The 27,740-nt window shown below is 44.8% G+C and overlaps 1 protein-coding gene and 1 long non-coding RNA gene across 2 annotated transcripts in view; one reads left to right on the top strand and one right to left on the bottom strand.

Moving 5' to 3' along the window:
* Positions 1 to 23,566, bottom strand: part of Slc1a6 (solute carrier family 1 member 6) — a 28,374-nt gene extending 4,808 nt beyond the window's left edge. Inside the window, exons 1-8 of the mRNA XM_052746777.1 lie at positions 22,908 to 23,566; positions 15,881 to 16,092; positions 14,160 to 14,297; positions 11,541 to 11,745; positions 9,688 to 9,730; positions 6,821 to 7,164; positions 2,232 to 2,465; positions 506 to 700 (exon numbers count right to left, since the gene is read on the bottom strand). Of these exons, the coding sequence (XP_052602737.1) occupies positions 506 to 700; positions 2,232 to 2,465; positions 6,821 to 7,164; positions 9,688 to 9,730; positions 11,541 to 11,745; positions 14,160 to 14,297; positions 15,881 to 16,085 (1,364 nt within the window). The 5' untranslated portion in view covers positions 16,086 to 16,092; positions 22,908 to 23,566. The remainder of the gene's footprint in view (positions 1 to 505; positions 701 to 2,231; positions 2,466 to 6,820; positions 7,165 to 9,687; positions 9,731 to 11,540; positions 11,746 to 14,159; positions 14,298 to 15,880; positions 16,093 to 22,907) is intronic.
* LOC128115744 (uncharacterized) lies at positions 16,052 to 18,877 on the top strand. Its single transcript, XR_008220283.1, has 2 exons — positions 16,052 to 16,148; positions 18,592 to 18,877. It is a non-coding gene; the product is annotated as an uncharacterized LOC128115744 (long non-coding RNA).
* Positions 23,567 to 27,740: the final 4,174 nt, after the last annotated feature.

Raw genomic sequence — 27,740 nt, 5'->3', positions numbered from 1 at the left:
AGTGTAGTTTCTACTGAACATGTATCACACTCACACCGTTATAAGCCAAACTATCATTCCATTACCAGACATGGTGGCACATGCCTACAATCCCAACCAGCCAAGTGAGGGGGGGGGAGAGGGAGGGAGGGAGGGAAAGAAAGATCATAAGTCAAACCATCTTAAGTCAGGATGTGTCTATGGTAGAAATTTCCAACGAAGAAAATACTTTCCTTCACAGAGTTTACATTTTCATTCTTGTATGATATGCAGACAATTAGCAACATGGGTGAGAAAAATCACCCATGGAGACAAATGCTCTGGAGCATCCTACATCCTTCATCCAAAATAATGGAAACCAGAAATATTTCACAGGTTGCTTTTTTGTTTTTCAGATTTTTGGATATTTGCATATACATAATTTTATATCTTAGGTAGGAATGAGATGCAACTATAAACAGGAAATTTGTCAGTAGACCTTGTTCACCCAGCCTGTCCTATCCGGTTGATAACATTATCATCTCACCTGATTGTGGTGATCTGGCCCAGGTTGAGCTCATAGTTGTTGACTTGAGCAATAAAGATGGCTGCCAAGGCCTCATAGAGTGCAGTGCCATCCATGTTGACAGTGGCCCCCACAGGCAGCACGAACCTGGTGATGCGGCGGTCCACACCCAGGCCCTCCTCCAGGCATCGGAAAGTGATAGGCAGGGTTGCAGAGCTGGGGGAAGAGAACTCTGGAGGCTGAGAATAGGGAGTTGAAGGATGGGGAGGGGGAAGTAGCAGCAATGGGCCAAAGGAGGGCTTCCCTATAGCACATATAGAGCAGGTTGGAATTTGAGCAAGGAGTAGAAAGTGGGAATGACAGTTGTGCGTGGGGAAATGGGACTCCTAATGCAGAGAGAACTCAGTGGTAGATGTTCCCAGAGGAATGTCTCTTGACCCATTCACACGAAGATTTTATGACACAGTCTAGTTCAAATGGCTGACCTCCCACACCAAAGTCTAAAGATGATGGCTAACTTCAATTGTCAACAACGGAACCAGAAATTACCTAAGAAGAGAGTCTCCATGGGTTACTATGTTTGGTCATCCTATGGGAATTACCTTTGGGGGATTGTCTTAACTAATTCATATGAGAAGACCCAGCCAACTATGGGTGGTGCTATTCCCTAGGCAGGGGGTCCTGAACTATATAACAGTGGAGAAACCAAGCTGAGCATAAGCAAGCAACCAGCAAGCATGCATTTATTCTCTGTGCCTGGGTGTGATGTGACTACCTGCCTCAAGTTCCTGTTTTGATTTCCCCACAGTGATGGGCTATAACCTGGAATTGTAAGCCAAATATATTTCTTCCCCACACACTAAACTGCCCTTTATCAGGGTATTTTATCACAGCAACAGAAATGAAAGTAGAACAGTAAAAGACAGAGTGTTTGTCTGCACAAGAAACAACCTCATCTAGAGGAGCTAGGGCTCTCCCCAACCACTTCACAGAGGATACTTTCATTTGACTGGCAACTTAGTAGAAAAAGTAGGCATCTCATTTGGGGTCAGTTTGTCTGCAAGAACTGACCCCTGTGTGGTCATCTTTATGCCAAGAAACTTAAAGCTTGGACTCAAGTCTTTGGCCCTGGAACCAGACATTGCCTACTGCAAAGCACCCAATTCTACTTCAACCTTTCCCAAGCATCAGAAACAGCACTGGAGGTGGGATCAGGGGCTGACTAGCTCCATAGTGATCAGACGGGTTTAATTCTGGGTACAATAGTATCAGTCCTATTTAGCCCCAGATCAAAGATCAAGAGGTACATTCTTCAATGAGGACAATAAAAATATTTTTTCCTATCTGTTTGGATCTTGGGATATTTTGTCAAGCTGTTTTGAATTTGGATGATGAGAGATGAGGAACACTTTAGTAACCCTCTAAAAGCACAAACCGGAGAGGAAAGCTTAAGAAGCCAAGACTCTCTGAGCTTGTGTTACTCCCCCTGTACCATCTTAAACCCAGAATTGGCATCTGTCTCTCCTCCTTATAAACTAGAGAAACAAAAGAGACAAGGAGGTTATGAGAGTCATCACAAGACAAAGACTAGATCCCCGAGTATAGACCACCTGTAGAGAGTTTCAAGAGTCCCCCAATACTACTGTACAATCAGAAGAGGTGTTTGGGGAGGTGGAGAGGAGGGTACCTAAAGGAACCTATGAAAGATGAAGAATGAACTGAGGGAGAGTTCAGGGAAAGGCCATACCTGGAAGAGGTACCCATAGCTGTGATGAGGGCCTGTAGTATGCCCCCAATGAATGGGAAGGGGTTCCGATGGGTGACGAGAAAGTAGATGAGGGGCAAAACACCACCAGCATGGAGGAACAAGCCAACGATGACAGTCAGAGTATACATGCCCAGCTGACCTCCAAGGACAGCCATGTCTTCCATTTCCAGAATCTTCCCAGCAATCAGGAACAGGATGCCCACAGGTGCATACCTGGGCAAGGCACATATGTATTAGGGTGATCTTCCTCACAGGTCTGGAGTTGACATTCCCCAAACTTTGCCCATATAGTGTCCTGGAGCCAGACAGTTCTTACCATGAAACCCCAACTCCACCCCAACCTTTCCCAAGCATCAAAGCCAGCACTGGGACACAGCGGAAATGGCCCTGTGGTTAGGAGTACTAGCTGTTCAATGATGAAAATCTAGTTTCGGACACATCATCCACATTGAACAGCTCAAAAACACCTCTAACTCCAGCTCGAGGGATCTGGCACCACTTTCTGGTCTCTGTGGGTACCCACAGAAACACCTGCACACACACTTACATACACACACATATATAAAATAAAATATTTTTTAAATAGCCCTGGTGTTAGGGTTTGCTCCCAAAACATTGCCCCTAAAGGCTCATATGTTGAAGGCCAGTGTTCTGAGGTGGGGCCTGTGGAAGCTAACTCTTCATGACAGTTCCAGTCTCTGCTATGGGTTATCCATTGATAGAGTCATAGCTGAATGAGCTATTGGGAGTAAACTATAGGAAAGGCCTAGTTAAAGACAGTAGTAGGTCACTAGGGGGTGTACCCTTGAAAAACATGTCTTCTCCCCAGTCTCTCCCTCTCTTTTTTCTAGATGCAGTGAAGTTAGCAGCTGCATTGGCTATATCCATTCACCATCATGGCCCAAAAGCAATGGAGCCAGCCAACCATGCATTGTTTCCTGCAAACCTGTGAGGCAAAAATAAACCTTTCCTCCTTTAAATTGGTTTTCCTGGGCATTTTGTCATAGCAACAAAAAGCTAACTAATACAATTGGATTCTATGAATGTACCCACCTCACACTGGTCACCCACTACTCATCTGATCAGCAGAAAAGTTCCTACAACATCACAGCATTTCAGCCTTCTGGGGTCTTTATCTCATTCCCTCATTCAGGCCCCTTCCAGCTCAACTCCAGATGACTATTCCCTTCAGAATTCCATCCTTAGTGTGGCAGTTTGAATGAAAATGGTACCGCTAGGTTCATAGGGAGTAACACTATTAGGAGGTGTGGCCTCATTGGACTAGGTGTGGTCTTGTTGGAGGAAGTTTGTCATTGGGGCAGGGTTTGATGTTTCAGAAGCTCAAGTCAGGCCCAGTGTGTTTCTCTCTTCCTGCTGCCTGCAGGTCCAGATGTAGAACTCTTAGCTCCTTCTCCAGCACCATGCCTGCTTGCATGCCACCACACTTCCTACCATGATATTAATGAACTAAATCACTGAACTGTAAAACAGCCCTAATTAAATGTTTTCCTTTATAAGAGTTGCCATGCTCATGGTGTCTCTTCATAGCAATAGAAACCCTAACAAGACACTAAGACATCCCCTATCTCTGGCCTTCTAAATTTCCATAAATTGCTCTCTGTGCTAGTTTGTTTGAAGTATCAACTTGACACAACCTAAAATCACCTGAGAAAACAGTTTCAATGAGGAATTATCTAGATCAGATTGGCCTGTGGACATGTGCTTGGGAGACTGTCTTAATTGCAAACCGTTGTAGAAAGAGACAGTCGACTGTGGGCAGCACCATTTAATGGGCTTGGCCCTGGACTGTGTAAGAATAGAGGAAGCTGGCTGAAACTAAGCAAGCAAGCAAGCAGGGATTCATGTGTTGATTCTCTCTGCTCTTCTCTGTGATGTGATGTTTTAAGTTCCCGTTTTGTCTTCTCTACAATAACGGACTGTAACCTAGAAATGTGAGGCTATAAATAACCCTTTGCTCTTTATGTCAGAATTTTAGCAACCAAAATGAACCTAGAGTCCTCCTTGTCCAGTCACTCGGAGTTTCTCAGGCATTGCCTGTTCTCTCCCTTGTTGGTGATATACCTCTCCTCTTCACATCCAGTTAGGTTCTTCCTCTCCTTTCAAGTCCAGCTGCATGGCTCACTCCTCATCTTCCCAGGCAGCATCCACTGCCTATGGGTCCATCCACCACTGCTGGAGCTTTACTACAGCACCTATGGCTTTGTGTTACACACAGTGGTCTACATCTGTCTCTCCCTGGACTTTACAAACTTCTTCAAGATAAAGTATGACTTCAGTGTATCGCTGAGTCTCAATCCCTGGGAAACTGTCTGCTAGATGAATGAGCTAGTGAAGGAGTGAAAGAATTTTGAAAAAATTAATGTGAAAAGGGGACACAGGTCTGGGAAGAGGGCTCAGTGGTTAAAACACTTATCATGTAAGCATGAGGACCAGAGTTTGGACCCTCCAAAACCTATGTAATGCTTGGTAGGCATTGCAGCAAGCCTGTATTTCCAGCCTCAGAAGGTGAAGTCAGGGGATCTCTCAGAGCAATTTGGCTAGCAAGATGAGCCATTTCCTTGAGCTCCAGGTTTGACTGAGAGATCCTTTCTTAATGAATAAGAGCTATGGAAAACCAGCCCTAATTTTCTTTTATAAGAGTTGCCATGGTATAAGTGCTATGGAAAATGATTCCCAACATCCCCTTGGGCCACCACACACATACTTGCCCCCACTCTTGTAAAAATAACGTACATTCACATGCACATCACACCATACCCAAATGTAGACAGGAAACTAAAACAGGGCATGAGTAAGTATGAAAGTGAAGAGATAAATGGAATATCTGAGGGAGTAAATGAGAGAATGGCAAATGCATACATAAATCAACAGGTTTGGGGGTGAATCCAAGTGTATTGGTTTGAGTGAGTAAATAAATAAATACAGTCAATGTCTTAACTAATGGGGTTAATACTACAGCTCAGTGTCACAGTAATTGCCTAGCTTACTCAAGGCCCTAGGTTCCATCCTGAGCACCATGGAAAAAAAGATTGTTATTTAGGAAACTGAAGGTACAGCTCAGTGGTAGAGTGATTGATTATCTAGTAGACGTAAGGTCTTGGTTCAACCCTACCACTTAAAAATAATTATGGGGGCCAGAAAGATGGCTCCCCAGGTAAAGACATGTTCTGTCAAGCCTGATGGCCTGAGTTGGATCCTGAAATCCACATGGTAGGAAGAGAGAACTTACTCCCACAACTTTAATCCTCTGTCTCCACATGCATGCTGTGGTATGCATATCCATACACATATACGCAGACAGGATAGATAGATAGATAGATAGATAGATAGATAGATAGATAGATAGATACATAGATACATAGATACATAGATACATAGATACATAGATACATACATAGATACATACATAGATACATACATAGATAGATACATAGATAGACACATAGATAGATAGATAGATAGATAGATAGATAGATAGATAGATAGATAGATATAATAAAGTGATCGTTGTGAAGTAATTTAACTAATGAACATATTTATCAGTGAATAGATACAGAAGAAATGATTTAACTGATAAATAGCAAAAGACATTAAAAGAAGATAAGTGGGCCAATGCTAGAAAAAATGAGAATGAATGAGTGAATAAAAGAAATAGATGAGGAAATGAATGAATGAATAAGTCACTGAATCGAATCATTGCAGAAAAGAATGAGGAAGTGAATTAGTGAGTTGATGAGTGAATAACAAATGCAGAAATGTGGTGGTGCATGCCTGTAATCCCACTAATCAGGAGGCTGATACAACAGGCTGGCAGGTTCCAGACGATCCCGGGCTACACAGGAAGACCTGTCTCAAAACAGTGCAATGAGCTCACAGCAGCTGTAGTTGTCCGCACAAATGGACACAGGGTCAAGCCGGTCAACATTCCAGCATGGACTGAGGAGAGACTCACAAGCCCCACTCCTAGCTGAGAAACTATTTTGACAGTTAATGGCTGCTGGGGAATGAAGAGTCAAATTTCTTCATGGATGTGGCATCTTGTAGGTTGCCCAAATCAGTGGCTGTGCCCTCATCCATGTTCATACAGACAGTTCTAATTGGAATCAGTGGGAGATATATACAAACACATGCATATGAGGATATAAAGTTGGAAGGGGAACATGAGAGCCTGAGAGAAGTCGAGGGAGAATGGGTATTATCAAGACACTTTGTATACATGTATGAAATTATCTAAGAATACATTTTTATTATATAAAAATGGGGGGAAGTGGGTGACCCAGTGTGTGGGAGAATGAACATAGATGAATGAGTGAATGAATCAGGGAGTGAATGCACAAGTGAGTGAGTGATTAAATAGATTAATGGGGTTATGAACCGCTGAATAAATCACTACAGAAAGATATGAATGAACCGATGAGTTAATGATTAAATTAACTAACACACAGATGAATGACTGGCCAAATGTCTCCAACAGTCCCATCAGCCTGGTCACCGTCACGCCCAGGAACCACCACCCACCCAGGCACAAGCACCCACCCACTACTCACCAGATGATGATGCCCACCAGCCTCATAATAGCCTCATTGAGGCTGTCAAAGAAGTCCCTCAGGACACGGCCTTTGTGCTTCATGCCACCAATGACCAGCCCGAAGGCCACAGAGAAGACCACAAGGCCCAAGGCATTGATGCCACTGGCTGAACCAGGCACAGGCACAGTCTCCTCGAAGCTTATCACCTCCTGCAGGGTGCCCAAGGCCCGGGTGACATTTTCCAGGATGCTGGTTTCATTCTCCACTGAGGATGGGGGAGACATGGAGGCCCCCAGCTCTGACCCATTCTCTGTCCTTACAATAGTCCTGGTTACCACTCGGGTGCTGTACTGCGTCTTAAACTGAAATGTGGAGAAATTGAGACCAGATTCAGTATGGTGGTTAACTCCCTTGTAAATATCCCTTAAAAAAACAAAAATAAAAACCAGGAGCTAGGTGTGTGAGGCCCTGTGTTCCATACTTGGCATGCACACACACACACACACACACACACACACACACACACACAAATTACTCTTAAAGCCCAGCAAGCCCACGGTTGGATACGTAACCGAGGAAGTGAATTAAATAACTCAAAGAAATACAACATGAGCTACCCAAAAATCCAAATCTGTGGCAGACAAGATGGCTCAGTGAGTGAAGGGGCTTTCAGCCAAGGCCGATAAACTAAGTCTGATCCCAGGCCCCACATGGTAGAAGTGGAGAGCTGACTCTTCAACTTGTCCTCTGCTCCACACATGTGCTCCATGGCATGTACCCATCTATACAACAACCACGCACACAAAGTAAATAAAATGCAATAAAACAACAATCCAATAACCAAAATGCACCAAAACTGATTTATCTGTGTGCACACGTGCATCTGCTTGTTTAATTGGAATGATTTGGCCATTTCACTATATATATGTATTTCATATATATTTATGTATTTTGCGTTTATATATGAAATATATGCATTTATCATATATAATGAATCATATATGAATATATGCATGTTTCATGTGTTTTATATATCATATTTATATGACATATATGCATGTATATATTTCAAAGGCCCATAAAGACTTATAGCATATCACCCTGTTGTACAGCAGCTTCCTCTAAATTGAAAGATTCACTCCAGTAGGGAGCTGGAAGATTCATGAAATTCAGAAAGTAAACAAACTTCCCGTTTGAGAAATCTGAAGCTTACAAGATTTGTGAAGTCCCTTCCCTGTCTTTATAAAATCATTAGCTAGTGGCTAGTGGAGGAGACTCTGACCTGCCAAGCTGCTGAGAGGAGATTCCCGGACCTGGTGAGCTGCTTGCACATTGCACAGAGAACTCCTCCAGGAATACAGCTTTCAACAGTTGCCACCCACGATAGGATGGACTTTTCTGGGGATGCAACTGCTTTTGAGTCACGACTGCTCCTGTAAGTAACCCCTCACCTACACTCCAACTAAAAAGCTTGCCAAGAACTCATTGGCTCACCAAATTGGTGCAATCATGACTTTGGTCTGTCATGAGGTGACAGACCTGTGTGTTTTATCTCCCCAGAAAAAGTTTCACACACAACTCCTCAACATGTATGAATTCCATGTCCATAGACACAAGCAACCATGGATTGAAAATGCTGGAAAAAACCATTTGTGTAGTGAACACATGCAGACCTTTGTGTGTCATTAGCCTCTAAACCAGCGGTTCTCAACCTGTGGGTCATGGCCGTCAGAACACACGAACTTCGTATCGTCTCAGGAACTGAGACACCACTCAGGAGCAAAATTACAGTTATGAAGTAGCAACAAAAATAATGTTATGGTTGGGGGTCACCACAACATGAGGAACTGCATTACAGAGCCACAGCGTTAGGAAGGTTGAGAACCACTGCTCTAGACGGTTCTAATGCAGAACAGCTGTCTGCATATATTTTACGTATGTTAGCTGTCCTGCATCACCTAGAGGTGATCTAGAGGTCATCTGCAAATTCTACCCATTGATAGAAGAGACTTGAGCAGCGAAGATTTTTTTATACAATCTTTGTTAATGCCAAGGGATAGCACAATTTTTGTATCTCTATTTTAAATTTGTTAATAAAGAAATGAATAACTGTGCCAGCAAGACAGCTCACAGCAGGTCAAAGTGTTCCCTGAGCACAGGCCTGACGATCTGAGTTAGATCTTCATAACCCATGGTGGGAGGAGAGAACCAGTCCCCAAAAGTTGTCATGTGAGCTCCACATCCACACCTGACATGCATTCACACACACACACACACACACACACACACACACACACACACTGAAAATAATAATAATGATAATAAAAATAATAATAATAATAATAAAAGGAATTAGTAACTGACATTTGCCTAATATAAACAAGTCCTGGGTTTCATCCTCTTCACCAAGGAAAAGAAATAAGTAACCAAATAGTGAGGGTTTTTAAAACCAAGCACGGAAAAATGGATAGATAGTCTGCATCTTTACGTCTAGCCTTCAATAAAGGGGTTGCTATACGCCCCCTGATGGCCAAATCCAGTCCACTACTTGCTTCTGTAAATAAAGTTTTACAGGAAAGTCTAAGTTTTCTTCACATGTTGCCTGTGGCTGCTTTTCTACTATCAGCCCCAAGCTGATGCTCAGACAGATTTTAGCACATCTGTGATCAGAAGTCTCAGAACCCCGACCCCAGCGTCCTAGCCTCCATGAGTTCCATAACCTGGCAACCCTTTGCATCACCATCATAGCCATGGGCAGTACACATATTCTCCCAGAATCCTCCCCAAGGTCCCCCCACTCAGGCCCTTCTTCCACCCTTCTCCTTGGGAAGCAAGCTCCCTCCACCCTCCATCCCTCCTTGATTAAACCATGTGCTTCTCCAAACCTGTTTGAAGCAGGCCTCCACAAGGTTAGGTGGAAACATATTTCTGCACAAAAACATCAGAGAAGGGAAAGTGGTTAGAGTCTGGGAGAGAGCCAAAGGTCATTACTGCACTGACAGCCATGACAACAGCAGCAGCAGGCAATATAGAAATGCATGGTGTGGGCCGAGTGTTGAGTAAAGTACCTGCCCTACATCATCTGACATAAACGCTGCAATGACCCTAGAAGTAAACACTGTAAATATCTCTAGCTTCCACACGAGGTAACCAAAGGCCAGAGGAGCTCACCCAGACCCATGGAGCTGCTCAGAGGTGCAGATGTAACTTACCATGGATTGATTGTAGTTAGGCCCCTCCCAAAGTCATGGAATCTGATCGCCATAAAGGTGATGGTGGAGCCTTGGACTAAAGAAGTTCACAGAGTAATAGGAATTGGCCTTGTTTTTGATATGCTTGCTCTGGATAACCATCATGTGCTCTCTGCCATGTTAGGATGCAGCTAGAAGGTCCTCACTAGATGCTGGTGCAAAGTTGTTGGACAGCCTAGATCCCTGAACATGAGCTAAATAAACCTTTGTCTTTTGGTTCTTTGGTTTTTATTTCATTTTACAACTAACTCAGTTTCAAGTATACTTTTTATTTAATTTTTAATACATTTATCGGGAGGCTCAGTGCCATGGTTTACAGGTAAAGGCAGACAACCTGTAGGAGTTGGTTCTCTCATTCCACCACGTGGATCCCGTCAGGTGGTCAGGCCTGGTGACAAGTGCCTTTACCCACTAAATCATTTCACTGGCCCTAAATTTTATTACATTTATTTAGGGGTGTGTGTGTGTGTGTGTGTGTGTGTGTGTGTGTGTGTGTGTGTGTGCACGTGTGTGTGTCTGTGTCTGTGTGTGTGTCTGTGTGTGTGTATGTGCACGTGTGTGTGTGTGTGTGTCTGTGTCTGTGTGTGTGTGTCTGTGTGTGTATGTGTGCGTGTGTGTGTGTGTCTGTGTGTGTATGTGTGCATGTGCGTGTGTGTGTGTGTGTGTATGTGTGCGTGTGTGTGTGTGTCTGTGTGTGTATGTGTGCATGTGCATGTGTGTGTGTGTGTTTGTGTCTGTGTGTGTGTATGTGTGCGTGTGTGTGCGTGTGCGTGTGAGTGAGTGTGTGTGTGTGTGTGTGTGTGTGTGTGTGTGTGTGTGTGTGTGTACATATGCCACAGCATGTATATGGAGTTGGGAGGACAACTTGCAGGACTCTGTTCTCTCCTTCCACCAGGTGGGTCCAGAGGATCGAACTCAGGTGGTCAGGCATGGCAGCAAATACCTTTACCCACTAAGCCATCTCATTGGACCTCAGCTAGTGTATAATAGCAGCAGAAAACACCATAAGAGTTCCTAAACTCTTCCGGTGCCAAGTCAGTACCATGGGAACAGTATGGCTGGCTTTGACATTACTTCTGACAGGCCAAATCTTATTGGACTAAGAGAATCATTTGCTCACCAAAGAGGTTATGAACACCTAGTGAATAGCAGCAGCTCCTCTTACTCGGTCCTGGGATACTACAACAGTGTCCTCTCCAGCCTCAGAGCTCAAAGATCAGACCTAGACTTAGCTTTCTTAAGGATATGCAAGGATCCAGGGCAGAAATGGCAACCAATAGTTGCTTCTTTTTCCAAACTAGATCCACCTTTCCCTGTAGTCGCTCACAGAAAGAGAATTGTTACATGCAGTCCCAACAAAATGAGACATCTTCAGTTAAGGGATGTGCAACATCTGTTGCACTCACACGCACACGCACACACACACACACGCACACATACACACACAACATCTGTTACCAGAAGTCCCAACAAAATGAGAATGTCACCTGACCAGGTCCATGAAAGCATCAGCTGTTGGGACAGTCTCAATTCGGCCCTCACGGTGCAACCCCTCCTTGGAGCCTTTCCCAGGATGGATGATGGTGACCATTAGGATCCCAATGAAAACCGCAATGACTGTGGTCACCATGTAGTACACAGCTGCCCGCATTCCCATCCGCCCTGTTGCCTTGTTGTCCAGGGATGCCATACCTAGAAAAGAGATAATGCAGTCCGTGCAACAGCACCCACTCCTTTTTCCCTCCTTCTGTTCCACGCATTCCATACCATCAGCTCAAAATCATTGCACATCCCTTAACTGAAGATGTCCACAAAAAACATGGTTCACCTTATAATGCTGAGAGTTATCTACACAATCACTTTTATGCTATCAGGAATAAATATATTATCAGGCAAAATATAATTTGATTATAGTTTTTTAATGTGAATAAAAGGAGTTGGTAAGATTACTCAGTGTTAAGAACACATACTGCTCATATAGGGAACCCAAATTCTAGTAGCAACACAAATATTCTGTGGCTCACAACCACTTGTAACTCCAGCTCCAGGGTATCTGATGCCCACTTCTGGCCTCCATGGGCACATGCATTCATGTGTACATACCCACATAGACACATGATTAAATAATAATAACAAAATAAGTATATAAAAGTAAATAAAAGTTTTGTTTCACTTTGAAATAAAGTTGTACAGTGTACAGGGTATACCCCCACCACCTAGAGATGATCTGAAGTACACGAGAGGAGAGGCATAGGTCATCTGCAAACATTACATCATTTTACAGAAAGGGCTTCAGCATCCTCAGGTATTGGTGTCTATAGGGATCTTGAAACCAATCCCCTGGTGGTTCAACCCAGGGATGATTCAGTTTTTGATTCTCAAGCTAAAAACAAATTTTTAAATGAAAATATTGCTCAAGAAATGAGTAACTGGGCCAGCACCCTGGACCTGACTCAAAACCAGTTCGCTCACTACCATAGATATGTTGTGGGGAAGCACACACACATGAACACATACCACTCCGTTTTATTACTCCAAATAACTCCACCAATCACAGTACCTCCGCTTTACTCCAAGTCAACCTTTCAACTTCCACCCAACCCTCCCCCTATCCTGCACCATAAATATCACAATCATTGAAGTCTTCATCCCAGGGCCCACCACAACTCCCACCTCCCTCGAACCCACCCCTTTCTACATTTTGCCTGGATACTGTTCATGCTGTACCTATATGTCCCCTACCAGGCCAATGCAACCATCCAGCTGCTATGAGTTTGAGATAGGCCCTCCTCCAGAAAGGCCCCAGAGTCCAGCAGCAGTCAATGATTGACTGGTGCAGGGATTCAGATGAAGACAGAGGTGGTGGTGAGGGACACCTCCATGATGTTGCTCACACTTTAGAGCCCCTGCCTAGTGGGAGTGCACTGAGACACCAGCCTTCTTCTGAACACATGCCTTTGCTTAGCTTCATTCCCCATCCTGTCCTTCTTCCCTCACTTCCTCGTGGGTTTCTCCCTCAGTGAGTCTCTTGTGACCAGATCTACATGTCAGGCTTGGCTTCTAAGAAGCCCAACCTAAGAAACCAGCCTTGATCATTATTTCTGTCCCTAAACCCAAGGGTTGTTAAACATCACCTATGGCCTAAATCTGCTGCACTATTTGCTTTTGTAAAGTTTTATTGAAACACAACTCTGATGAGTAGTTTCAATTGTTAACTCAGCACAATCTGGTACCACTAGGAAGAGAGACTCAATGGGGAATTTTATAGATCAGGTGACCTGTGGCATGACTGGGGGCAGGGGGTCAAGATTACATTGATTGAAGGAGGAAGGCCAATCATTGTGTGTAGCACCATTCCCTAGACAAGGGATTCTGGACTGTATACGTGTAGAGTTGGAACTTGATACAAACAAGCATGTGTCCATTTATTTTCTCTCTGCTCTTGGTTGTGGGTGGGTTATGATGAACCGCTTCAAGTTTCTATGTTGACTTCCCTGAATGGTGGACTCTAACCTGAAACTGTCAGCTAAAATAAACCCTTTCTCCCCTAAGTTGCTTTTTATCAAGTATTTATTGCAACAACATAAATGAAACCAGGGCAACAGCCATGCCCACTTGCTGACATATTGCCTATAGATGCTCTTCTACTCCAGCATCAGAACTGCACCATTGCAACGAAGATCCGATGGCCCTGAAACGAAAACATGTACTCTCTAGAAGAAAAGGTGCTACATAACCCATCACAGTTCCTTCCCTTCCTCCAGCCTCCATCCTGGCACCTCCATCCCACTCACCTCCTACATGTTCACCCACATTCCATCTATCATCTACCCCATATCCCAGCTGCCTCTCCTGACCCTCCACAGCCTTTCTTTCCCCTCTGGATACCCCAGAGCTCTGGCAGAATGGGATTTTACCTTCAACAACAAGTACAAGGAAATTATTGGGCCACATGGATCCTGTGACAGCAAGACAGAAGCAAGACCTGGGCACAGCTTGAGTTGATGTGTTGGGAAAGGGCCCCCATGGGTGGGGAAACCCTGGCTCTGTTCTCAAGTGTGGACTCAGAAGGGGTCCTGGAGATGCACAGTGGCTTGGGGTCTCACCTGTGACAAGGCTGGAGACAATGAGCGGGAGCACCAGCATCTGCAGCATCCTCATGAGCAGCTCACCAGGAAAAGAGAAGTACTTGATCTGGCGGTAGGAAAGCTGGTACGGGCGCAAGGCGAATGCCAGGCTGACCCCTAGAGCCAGAAAGGAAGGGTTCATGGAATGAACTATGAATCTCAGCCCCAAGCACCGTCCATCCATCTCTAAAAGATTATAGTAGGGTGAGCAGTGACTATTCTAGGAATGCATTTGTGTACATGGGTATTACGTGGATTTGTGTGTGCATGGGTACATTTGTGCAAGGGTATGTGTGTATGTGCTTGTGTATATACAGATGTGGGTATTTGTGAGTGAATGGGCATGTGTAAAAAGATGTATACATGGGTATGTATGTGCATGTGTGTATGTGTGTAAGTATGTGTACATTTGTGTGAGCATGGGTATATATATGTGGGTGCATGATGAGCATTTGTGTGAATGAATGTGTGCATGTAGTTGTGTGCACATGGATATATATGTGCACTGTATGCATTTGTGTGTGGATAGGTGTGTGTGTACATTCATATGCACATAGGCTCATATACAAAGATATGCACATGCATTTCTTGGGTGTGTCTATAAGTGTGACTCTTTTGTCTGTGTTACCACTTTCTTTTTATTTTTTTAAGATTATGCACACAGTGTTCTCCTGTGGGCCAGAAGAAGGTACCAGACCTCATTACAGATGGCTGTGAGCCATTATGGGGGAATTGAACTCAGGACCTCTGGAAGAAAAGCCACTGCTCTTAACCATTGAGTCATCTCTCCAGCTCTATGTTATCACTTTCAAATATGGAAGTGCATATGCAATTGGACTTCTAAGCATGTAGATGTAAATGCATAGATGAGTGTGTGAAAGTATTCACAGCTGGCCATGGTATCCTTAGAATCCACACTGTCAAATTAATCAAGTACACATGGAAATTTTTAGGGGAAAAATTATCTGTTGAAAGCAGAAGGGGGGCTGTTTGGGAAGAGAAAAGGGACCAGCAGGGGGTGACTAGCTAAGGGGGGGTGAAGGAAAAAGAATATGATTAAAGCATATTGTATATAGATATGAAGATGTCATGAGGAACTCATTAATTTACACAACCTACACATAATTATTTAAGTTGTGTCTGTTGAACATGTAGAGATTTTTTTCTCTTATCAATATTTCCTAGACAATACAGTATAACAACTGTTTACCTAGCAGTTACATTGCTTTGGGTGTTACAGGTAACCTAGAGAGCAAGATAGCCACAGATCCTATACAAACACTACCCCATTTTATTTAAGGGACTTGAGCAGCCATAGATAACAAATGCTTGTGGATACCCAAACCAATAGACAATCAAGTTCCTTAAATAAAATGGGGTAGTGTTTGCCAGAATCAATCTCCCAAGGGTATGATGGATAGCTGCATATTTTTATGAACATTAGCACAGTTTATGTGACCGCACCTCTAAATTAAGATATGTAAGATATATTCATATGTAAGATATATTTATCCTTCTCTGTGTGTAGTCATAAAGTGCATGTCTGTTCAGTGTACTTGTGTATGCCCATACCCACTGTGTTTGCGTGTGTATGTGCCCTCTCTACCTGAGTCCTCTGATGGGCTAGGGGATTGTGAGATAAGTGCACCAGAGAGGGTGAGTAGTTAATGGAAGTCCCGCCTCCCAGAAGCAGAGCTCACCAATGATCACAGCGCTGACTGTGAGCAAGATGAAGGCATTTCTGCGCAGAAAGCGCCACACGTGCTCTCGGGTCATGGTCTGCAGACGCAGGCGCGTGCGCAGTGCTCTCTGCTGCAGACTGTCCTGCAGGCCCTGCAGACAGCCCACGCCACCCAGGCGCTGACCGCTCTCCCTCAGGAACAGACTGTTGCCGTGGCTGCTCATCGCGTTTCTGCCGAGGAAAGAGGAGACCAGGTCTGGTGAGGGAGGAGTCCGGGAAAGGAGTGGGTAAGTGGAGGGGCGGGCACTTGCAGCTCAGAAGTCAGGGGAGGGGCGATGCCCATGTGCTTGTTTGCAGGGATGACTGAGACCCTGCCCTGGATCGGATTCAGTTTTTATCCCAGCAACAAAAGGTTAAGGTCTTCGGACCCAAACACCAGAGAGGGTGGTTAGAGACAGTGTAGAAAACACACACACACACACACACACACACACACACACACACACACACACGTTTTCTGCCTCCAGCCTCCTTCACTGAGATCATCCCAAGCAACTGGGAGCTGCTGCTGCAGCTCTCAAACTAAAGTGCCAGGCCTTTGCTGAAGTTCCATTGCATAAGAGCTCTTGAAAGGGCACCTTTAGGCTAGTCGCCCTAACCACAGTAGTTGGGTGTCCAGCCCGAAGACGCCCATAGTCGACTTTTCACAAGGACATAATCAGCCGGTGCCTGGGAAACAGTGGCACCCAACTAATGTGGCTGCTCCGTGTGTGTGTGACCAGGACAACAATGTTGTGAGGGAGGGGTCGCTGGGAAAGAAATGATGACAATTCTAGTCCCAGCTTGAGGTTCATGACCCTCTTTTGGAGTGAAACCTCAGACTTTGTGTCCCTTCTTTACATGTGTCCGTATTTATTTATCCTTATTGACTTACTTTTTTTTTTTTTTTTTTTTTTTTTTTTTTTTTTTTTGGTTTTTCAAGACAGGGTTTCTCTGTGTAGCTTTGCGTCTTTCCTGGATCTCGCTCTACAGACCAGGCAGGCCTCAAACTCACAAAGATCCGCCTGACTCTGCCTCCCGAGTGCTGGGATTAAAGGCGTGCGCCACCACCGCCCGACTTGACTTACTTTTTTAAAGATAACCAAAATGGGATGATGTGTTTTCCATGAATTAAATAAAATGCACGTAAATATAAAACCTGCCAGTCTGTTTAGCAGCCGAACACTTGGAAGTTACAAAACAGCTTAGAAACTGTGGCTTTTGACACAGCCTTTGACAGCCCTGTAATATCAGCTACTCTAGAGGATGTGGGGGAAGGCAGTTTACAAGTTCAAGGCCAGCACCTGCAACTTAGTAGGACCCTGTCTCAAAATAAAAAGTTAAAGAGAGAGCTACTGGGCAAGGGGTGGGAGATGGCTCAGTGATTGAGGGTGCATATTGCTTCTGTAGAGGACCAGGGTTCCATTCCCAGCACCCACATCAGGCAGCCCAGAACTGCTATGCCCCCTTCTGGCCTCATTGGTACCTGCACTCACATGTACAAACACACACACACACACACACACACACACACACACACACACACACACACACACAATCAAAACTGAAAATAAAATTCCCTTTTAAAGAGGGCCAGACTATATAGCTCAGTGGTAGAGTACTTGCCTGCCATGTTCAAGACCCCAAGTTCAGTCCTCAGTACTGATCCCCTCAGCTTCCCAAGGAGCTGGGATTGCAGGCATGCACCACCAGTGCAGCATTGTTTTGATGCCACTACCCACGTGGCTGTCTTCTAAGATGGCTGCCCTCTGTATCTGTCTCAGTTCTCCACCTGCTTCCAAAAGACAGGTCGCCTGACTAGGCTTTCCATGCCCTGTATCCTGCAACTGCTTCTCATTGCAAAGCCCCATTCAGGATTTTGCTCCAAATGAACTGGTCCTCTGAAGCCACAGTGTTGCTTCTCACCTTGCTCTGAACATTCACAGGCACAGGACTGCACAGAAGATGAGCAGTCTCTCCCTATCCTCGTGACATCATGTTACTAGTTACCAAATGATAACTCAAAATCACCTATGAATCCCAAGAGCATTCAACGGAGTCCAAACCAGTCAGGGGCCTGAACACTTGTCTCTTTCCTGCAGTCCAGGCAGCTGGCTCTGCAGATCCACAAATCAACCTCCTCAGATAAAGCCAACACTGGATGTGAAGTGTTCACTGAGTCAAGCCTAGAGCTGCACTCCCATCATCTCGGCATTTAGGAGGCTGAGACAGCAGAAGCAGGAGTTCAAGGCCAGCCTGAGTTGGGTATAAAGACCCCCATATCAGAAAGTCAATCAATCAGCTCACATCTAGCTTCAAGAGCTCTTGACAGTTGATGGGTTCTGGAGGAAGAAAGGGCAGTTTTCTTCAGTGGTGTGGCCCATGATAGGTTGCCTGTGCTCCAGTGGTTGGTGCCTATACTCATGGGCATCGGGGCAGCACTAAATGGACTCAGTGGATTCTTTAGAGGAAGGGAAGATAAGGAGGAGGAGGAGGCAGCAACCTGCAGTTAGGAGGAGTCAGGAGGAGTGAAGAAGAGTTGAAGAGGAAAAAGAAGAGAGGTAGACATGATCTAAATATACATGTGCTCATGTATGAAACCACCAAGGAATACTTTTTAAAACTCAACGGTAAGGCTGGAGAGACGGTTCGGAGGTTAACAATGCTTGCTGTTCTTTTTTTTTTTTTTAGGTTTTTCGAGACAGGGTTTCTCTGTGCAGCTTTGCGCCTTTCCTGGATCTCGCTCATCTAGACCAGGCCAGCCTCGAACTCACAAAGATCCGCCTGCCTCTGCCTCCCAAGTGCTGGGATTAAAGGCGTGCGCCACCACTGCCCGGCGCTTGCTGTTCTTTGAAAGGACGGCAGGTCGGGTGGCTCAGAGCCAGAGGGTCCAACTCTTTCTTCTGTCTCTGAAGTCACCTGAACTCAAGTGCACATAGCTACACGTGAATACACATAATTAAAAAGATAAAAATAATTTCTACTTTGTGTGTGTGAGTGTTTGACTCCATGTATATATGTGCACCGTGTGTGCGGTGACCACGGAGTCCAGAAAAGGGCCTTGGATCCCCCGGAACAAGAGCTACGGGGAGTTGTGAGCTGCCCTGTGGGTGCTGGGAGCAGAATCTGGGTTCTCTGTGAGAGCAACAGGCACTCTTAAATGTTGCGCCATCTCTCCAGCCTCAAAAGAATTTTTTTTAAATCAATGATAGTTATCAATGAGTTTAGCATGTGCAAAGGCTTGGATTTAATTCTCAGCACCAAAAATCGATCAATCAATTGATAAAAAGTTGTTCAATTTGCACCTCTACTGGGCATGAACAGACTTTTCCTCTTATTCCCTAAACAATACAGCATAGCAACTATGCACAGTATTGAAGTTGTGCTAGGTGGAGTTATTCTTATATTTATTACTGCATGTGTGTGGTCAGAGGACAACTTTTGGGAGTCCATTCTCTCCTCCACCATGTAAGTCTCAGAGATTGAACACAGGACTTCAAGTTTGGTGAGGAGCACCTTTACCCACTGTGCTAGGCGTTAAACGTAATGTAGAGATGAGTTAAATATGAAAGAAGACAGGAATGCATTCTGTGCAAATATGATGCCATTTTATGTAAAAGATTTTTGAAATACAAGGGGTTTGTAGTCTACCTAGGATGGAGGGTGTGTCTGGAACAAATTCTCTGAGACCTAAAAACAACTAGATAGTGTGGGAGTTGACATGATAGTCTGTGAGTCAAATCTGGCCTGGTATCTCTGTTGTTGGCATTTTTTTAATCATGGTATTGGCACACAGCTGCGTTCATTCACTGTGTAGTTCTGCAGGTGCTCTCAATCTTCAGTGGCAAAGGTGAGTTGCTGGAATAGAGTTCACAAAACAAACTATTTGCAGAAGTGGGGGTGGGGAGGACAAGGTGGTTTGATGGGTAAAGAGGATTGCTGCCAAGCTGGATGGCCTGAGTTCAGTCCTGGCCCCACACGGTGAAAGGAGAGAACTAACTCCCACAGATTGTCCTTTGACTGCTTTGTGCACACACACACACACACACACACACACACACACACACACACACACACTGAATAAATGTGATTTTTTTTAAAGGCTGACTGTAGGCTAGTAAAAGCACACATGAGTGATGGAGTAATAGGGCATGGCTCAGGAGTACATGAGGCCCTGAGTCCCATCCCAGAACTAGAGGGAGAGAAGGGCCAGCAGGGAGTAATTAACAATTAAAAACAATTCAATAAATAAGCAGAAATCCAAAAGGTACAGGGTTGAACTCAAATGCAAGGCTGTCTTCCACACCTTCACCATGCCTGCCTAGATCAAGGTAAACGTATACAGCTGTGATTTGTCACTATGTTAATACTTCCCTTTTGTCTCAGTGGACATGTGATCATTGCTCCCACTCACAGGGCACAGCGAAGCCTCTCAGAACAAGAAGGCAAACCAAGATGCCAGATCAAGTTCCTTAGCACTTTCATCCCCATTAGCCCGGAACATTCCAGCTCCTGTCTTCTAATCCTTTATAAAAGAATAAACTGTTGAACAGTCTCATCACCCCGCTCTTCCCTGTCTCCCCTCTCATAATCGCTATTCTACTCTCTGTTTGTTCAAGGTCAGGATCTGTAGCTTGCACATGAATGAGGTCACACAGGATTTGACTCTGTGTGTCTAGCTTATAAAATTAGCATTAATCATTTGGGGGAATGCTATAATGAAAACGAACCCTTTGTATGCTTATTAAAATGCAATAAATGTTTTAAAGCAACCTTTTATAATACTTGACTTGAAAGTATCCTCCACCTGGGAAGAGCCCCGGGAGCTGTCAGGCATGTCGCATACAGGGAGCCAGTTGTTCAGGTTTTTTCTGGTTCTAGGCCTTCTCTCAGCCCCTGTCTCCTAAGCTACCTAGTCTGAAAATGGCCTTTCCAGGATCTCCAACCTCTGCAAGGTAAAGGGTTAACAGATGGGTCTCACCCCTTGTCCCCTCAACTCTCAAGTGTAATGAGCCATGCCAGCCACCCCTTGGGGATAAGGGGAAGACAGGAAGGTCCTTCTGAGCCCTAAAGCTCAAAAAAGGGTCAGACTTTCAAGACTAAGAGGCCTTTGAAAGTGAAGGGCTTGTCTCACTAAACAGATGATATCCAAAGCTAAGGGCCACCGCCAACATGGCCAGAAAGCAATGGGGGAGAAGACCTCGAATGATCTAAAGGGACCATGGTGTGTCATAATAAGCCCCGAGGGAGAAGAAATGTACAATTACATTAACATCTTATACATTGGCTGTCGATGTGCAATGGCACCAACTCCACAAAACAGTCATTGTCCTGGGATAGAAGGTTCATCCAAAAACAGACTTGTGTGAGCCTGGCGTGGTGATGCAGGGCTATCATCCCAGCACTTGAGAAACAGCAGCAGAATGGCAAGTTTCAGGCCAGCCTGGGCTACACAGGGAGCTCTTGTCTTCTAATGGGGTGCGGGGAGGGATTGAGGGAAAGAAGTGGAGAGTTGTTGGTACTTCTTAACCAAATCAGAATGTGATACGATGTGACCTTGCTGGGTTAACTTCATCCTTCAGGAAAGGAATGTGCAGAAAAGATTTTTTGTTTGTTTGTATTTTTTGTTTTCTTTTTTTTGTTGATGTAGTCTAAGGCTGTAGAGATGTGTGTGTGTGTGTGTGTGTGTGTGTGTGTGTGTGTGTGTGTGTGTAAAGATGAGCTTATTTTTATCTTATGTATGTGAGTGTTTGCCCTGCATCTAACTCACCTGGTGCCTGTGGAGGCCAGAAGAGGGTGTTAGAGCCTCTGGAACTGGTAATCAAACCAGGATCCTCAGCAAGAGCAGAAAGTGTTCTTTACCACTGAGCCATCTCTCCAGCCCTCAAGCTGTGAATTTAAATGGCCTCCTGTTTTTTCTTTCTTCCCTCTGTTCTCAGACCTATAACTAAGCCATCTCTAAGGTCTTCTCTTACACAAACAATGGTGGGCTAAATTGTGGATAGATGCTGTGCTAAGTGGAGGAGTGAGTGACAGGAGGAAAGGCAGGATAGGAAATGAGTTCATCTCACACACACACTTGAATACAGCCTCACATCTTGTGTGCAGTTGACACCTACATAATCCTTTATGGACACACAGTCCCACATAGACTCTTCAGACAAACAGCCACACACAACCTTCAGAAATGCAAATTCATATTGGCACACCAGACACACCATTCCTCCACAATTTCACACAAACATCTGCTACATTTATGCACACCAGCAGACACATAACCACTCACACACCCTCAGAAATGCAACCCCATGCAGCCAGCATCAGTCATACAACATCTGCAGAGATACACACACACACACACACACACACACACACACACACACACACACACACACCAGCCACTGCCATGCACATCATGAAACTCAAAGCCACACTCTTTTGAGTCTCCTGCACAAATACCCCATGCAAATGAAACTACATGGACAGTGACATCCGCACAATTCTTAGGTACACAAGCACACACTTGAGAGCACAAAACTCTCAACATTCAAGCACTTAGCTACACACACCTCTTTAGAAAAGCAATCTCACCCAAAACTCAATCACACACATACAACCATGCACGCAGCATCTCCATACCCAGTTCCCCTGGAATGGTGGTCAGTCTTAATCACAGCAGACATCGCTGGGGCTAGGTTATGAACCTCTGGTAGGGAAGAGGGAGTCCAGCCCAAGATATAGGAGAGGCGTCAGATTCAATGTTGGAAACAGGACTATGTGAGAGCTAGGGTTACTGAATAAGGAGTGTGGGAGATGGGAAGGAGACCCAGGGACCTATCGACAGGAAACTCAGCAGGGTGACTAAGGGCAGAGGCAGGCTCAGCACCTGTAAAGGGACGGGGAAGAGCTAAGGAATGGTAGCGAGGAAGTGGGGACCTGTGCACAGGGGACCCCCACCTGCCTCAGACCCAGAGTCAGCCCCGCGCAAGGGCAAACGTCCCACTCACCAGCCTTGGGTCAGCCGGGCCGCCTTGCCCGCGCCTCCGCCTGCGCGCTGCGCCCAGATGCAGAAGCCAGAACCTTTGGAAGCGCCCGGCCGGGTCCGCCAGGACCCGCCAGGGACCCGCGCTGAATCTGCGTTGGGGACCGGACTACCAGGACACCGGTGCGGAGCCGGGACGCGCTGTGCAACCCGAGGGATGCGGGCTGGTCTTGCGCTCACGTGGGCGCAGGGGGCGAGGGGGCCGGGGCGGGGGGCGGTACCCCCTCAGGGATGTCCCCCTGCTGCAGCGGCACAGGAGCTGGGGGACGCGGGGCGGGCGGGGTGACCGGCCTCTCGCACACAGCCTCCGCCCCTGCGCCGAGCCGCGCCTCCGAGCCCGCCCCCTGCCCCTCCCGAGTCCTCCGAGGCCAGTAAGTCCCCTTGGGAGGCACAGGGTACCCGACGTTGTTAGCGCTGCGCCGCCGGAGCCCACATCCTCAGCGTGGATCTGAGGCAGGGGGAGGGAAGACCGCCAGCGTCGGGTGACCACCCGCCACCACTCACTGGCCAGCTTCTCCCTCGGGTGCACCTCTCTGGCTTTGGCCACTTCTGCTGTGTCCCTTTGGGCTAGCCCCTCTCCCTCTCTGAGCCTGACCTGAGAGAAAATTACAGCTGAGCAAAGCTAAGCGCGCAAGAGCGTGGGAACGCTCTCTGCAACGTGAACCGCTGTGCAAACCGGAACCTTCCGTAATTGCTGTTACTGTTGTAATTAATAGTATCCCTTGCTATCAGGACAGTACACGGGACAATGTGGAGCTGTATTTTTCCTCTCAGATGGCACTGACTGGTTGCTTCCAGCCCATTAGTTCTTCTGAGAACTGGGGCTCCTTATAGAGATCTGCACAGAGCCCAGCGGGGGAATAAAAGTCAGTGCGGTGGACCCTGGCAAGATGGCCTACAGCTCGCAGTGCTAGGCTGGTGAGTTGAGTTCCATCCTTGGAATTTACAGAAAGGTGAAAGAGAGAACTGACACCAGAAGCTGTCCTCTGACCTCCACACGTGTGCTGTGACAAGCTCACCGACACACACATGCACACACACATACTTATTATTATTATTATTATTAAAAGCTAATAGGTGCACGTTATTGTTACTTTGGGGCAATTATTGGTGGCAACCTTGTGAATCAGACAGACTCCTTTAGCTACATCTCATTTGCATAGCCCTACGAAGTATACCTTACCACCCCAGTTTGTGGACAAAGTAACAGGTAGGTACTCAGAAAGCAGCACAGCCAAAGCGCTGTCCCCCAACTCCAGTCTTTGTGCACACAGCCCTGGCCCTAATCCTTGAATACAACTGCTAAACAAGGTGGTTCTCAATCTTAGATGTACCCTTCAAACACCAGGAAAAAATTTTAAATTTCTGATGCCAAATCAAACCTTCACTGGGATTCCATCTTTCCCGAGTCAGTGTGGCTGTCACCAATAAAACCAGAAAGAAATTCTGGTGAGGACAGGGAGTAAGGGAACTTTTACACTCTGATTGTGAGAGTGTAAAATGGTGTAGCTACTGTGAGCATTCCTATAGAGGCTCCTCAAAAAACTGAAAATAGAAGCGTCATGTGACCCAATTAGACCCTGCTGGAGAATAGACATAAAGGATTTTAACCCAGAGATCCACACATCATGTGTGTGGCAACGCTACTCACCATAGCCACTGTGTGAGAGCTGTCAAGCATCCATCAACCCCTGAACAGATAAAAACATTTCAGTACAAGTACACAGTGGAATTTTACTCATCTGTAAAGAACAAAATTGTCAAATTTGCAGGGAAATAGGTAGAACTTCAAATTACCATTTTTAAATATATTTTTATTTGTTCTTTAAGAATTTCATACTTGCATACAATGTATTTTGATCATACCCTCCTTCCAACTCTTCCCAGACATTCACCACCACAACCCTGTACTGACTTGACTCTTATTTTTGACCCATTGAGACCCACTAGTGCTATTTCTGTGTGGATGTGCGTGTGGCCATCCCCTAGAGCATGGTCACCCTACCAGGGGCCACACTCCTCAAGAAAACTGACTTTACCTCCCCAAGCAGCCGTCAACTGTCATGAGCTCCTCAGCTATGGATTGGGGCTTGTGAGCTCCTCCTGGCTCTATGCAAGCATTCTCATTAGCTAGATCTTGTGCAGGTAACCTGAGTAGCTGTCCATGAGTTCAACAGTCCTGCCATGTCTAGAAGACATTGCCTGCCAACCAGTGGCTCACAAAACTTCTGACTCCTGTTTAAACTTCAGACCAACTGAACCACAGCCCTTGAATGAGACCCAGCCATTGGTTTATTTAAATAATCGTGCAAGTGATGCGTTGTAGATGTAACCAACCGTCTTATTAAATAAGAAACACAGAGCCAATACAGAGATGAAAGCCCAGAGGTCAGAGCAATAGCTAAGAGCTAAAAACCTTACCCTTCACTTTCGCTGTTGTCCTACCTCTCTGAAAGAGACCTACTTCCTGTGTCTGTCGTTTTTATAGAGTTTCTGTTCTGCTTTCTCATTAGTTGTAAACCCAACCACATGACCTCCTAGTCACTGCCTGTCTGTACAGACCTCCAGGTCTTCTATGGTTGGTATTGAGATTAAAGGCGTGTGTCTCCAATGCTGGCTGTATCCTTGAACGCACAGAGAGCTACCTAGCTCTGCCTACCAAGTACTGGGATTAAAGGCGTGCACCACCACTGCCCAGCTTTCTCTATGGCTTGCTAATAGCTCTGACCCCCCCCCGGGCAATTTCATTTATTAACATACAAATAAAATCACATTTCAGTACAAATAAAATATCACCATATTTCCCCTTTTGTATTTTAATAAAAAGAAAAAAGGAAAAAGGTTATAACTAACATAAGAAAAACTATATACAAAAGTACAATAACTATATACCATATATATACAAGTAATAAATACCTAAAAATGTTTAGTCCATTTGTATTTGACAAATTCAGAGAAAATAATTCCATTATCTATGCTATTTTGGTAAGTCCAAAATGTACCTAATTCACTTTCTATCCTAACTAATCTTCAACTATAACTAACTAATCTTCAACTCTAACTAACTAATCTTCAACTCCCTCAGAGACCCAAGAAGGAAATAATATTACCTAATAAAAAATAAAAACAGGAAATGCATGCAAGCAGCCTCCAAAAAAAATGTGAGTTGACAGAAACAGCCAGCTGCCTGGACAGTCACCTGAGGTTTCTCTGCAGTGTTGGGGCATCATCTTCAGCCTATAGGCTTAGCATATCTGACAGACTCATTTGTGAAGTAGGATGTACACAAGTTCATGTTGAGTGAGAGCAGTCCATGTACCAGAAATACCTGAATTCCACTAGCGTCCTGTCATGATTCAGGATTTTAAATTCTGGAAATTGTTGATGGTTTTTGAATTCAGATGTCCATTCTTCTTGGCTGTGTATATGTGGCTTCATCTCAGCATCCCGTTCTTCTCCATATCCCTCTATTAAATGCCAGTCTACTATTGAGAGGTGTGAGTTTAGTGACTCTTCAAGAATAACTGTTTCAGCTGCTGTTCCACTGCACATCAGAAGCCATCGGCCCACTGCCTGTTAAGCTGCCTTCGAAGAAAAGGGCACTGTACCTTTTCTGGATTGGGAAGGCCACTTCAGGGATGGTGCTATATTGTCCTGGCCTCAGAAGATGCTTTTTGATCAAGCCATAACCACACTTGTTTGGCAAGAATCAGTAGTCCTTTGTTTCGTGTCCTGTCTGTCCTGTTTGTCAGCAGTTGATTCGAGGATACTTTGTTGTCCAGTGGCTAACTTTTGCCACAATGAAAGTTAACTCCATATGCAGTTTTTTCAATGCCCATATTTTCTCTGAAGTAGATTGGTACTGCCAGGAGCCGACATGTCTCATAGTCATAACAAAAAGAGAAATTTTCTAAGTTATTAAAACATTTTAAATGCCATATTCTGTAGATCTCTAAAGGGTTTGAAGATGACCTGTCTATCTAAAATATATCTGCTCAATCTTGAAAACATACTAATATGACTACAAGTTCTATTATATTGTTTAACTTCTAACTTTCATTTCTTTATATCCTAATAGTTGGTAATAATAAGATTCAAGGATCAGAAAATTGCATTACATTGTTAAATGAATGGTATAAGTATAATTAGAAATATACAGATAGCATTTTCTAACAATATCAATTTCAATATATATAATTTGTATACAATATAAAAAATCCAATCCAATGAAAGTATTTAAAACTAGTAATTGTCTTTTTCTTTTCTTTTTTTTAAAAAACAAGAACCTTAAATCTAATCTCCTTTGCTTAGCCCTTTTTTAAACCCTTGACAACAACTTGTAACCAACCCCCCTAATCAATGAAAATTATCCCAGACCCAAAACACATTAAAAGACCAAAAAAAAAAATTAACTCAACCCACACCACCTCTTTGGGAATGTGGGCGTCGTATTCTTAAAATTGCTTCCTGCTGGGTATGGGCAAAGGTATCTTTATCCTGAAAAGAAAAATTTTAGGTTAATTGTCAAATTCTAGGAAAGGTAACTATATCCTTGGTTATCCAGTCTGTGTATAATGCCAAAGTTCAGGGTTTATCTCAAGTCCTTATTCAAGTAGTCTTTGAGACTGGATCATCTCAGCTAGCCCTCTCAAAATTGCTCTGAGCAGTTTGTAGTTCAAAGCTGATCTGTAGATGATGTTTGTCAGCTCAGTGATGTTATTATTGTCCACGAGGAATTGTTGTTGTTGTGGGGCCCCATCTTCTTCCTGGAGACTTCAGTTGATGTTAGGCCTGGCCG

This window comes from Peromyscus californicus, unplaced genomic scaffold (assembly GCF_007827085.1).
Source record: "Peromyscus californicus insignis strain IS unplaced genomic scaffold, ASM782708v3 Scaffold_1__1_contigs__length_55948999, whole genome shotgun sequence".
Classification (NCBI taxonomy): domain Eukaryota; kingdom Metazoa; phylum Chordata; class Mammalia; order Rodentia; family Cricetidae; genus Peromyscus; species Peromyscus californicus.
The sequence above is the reverse complement of the archived record's forward strand: the minus strand, read 5'-3'. Positions and strand labels throughout refer to the sequence as shown.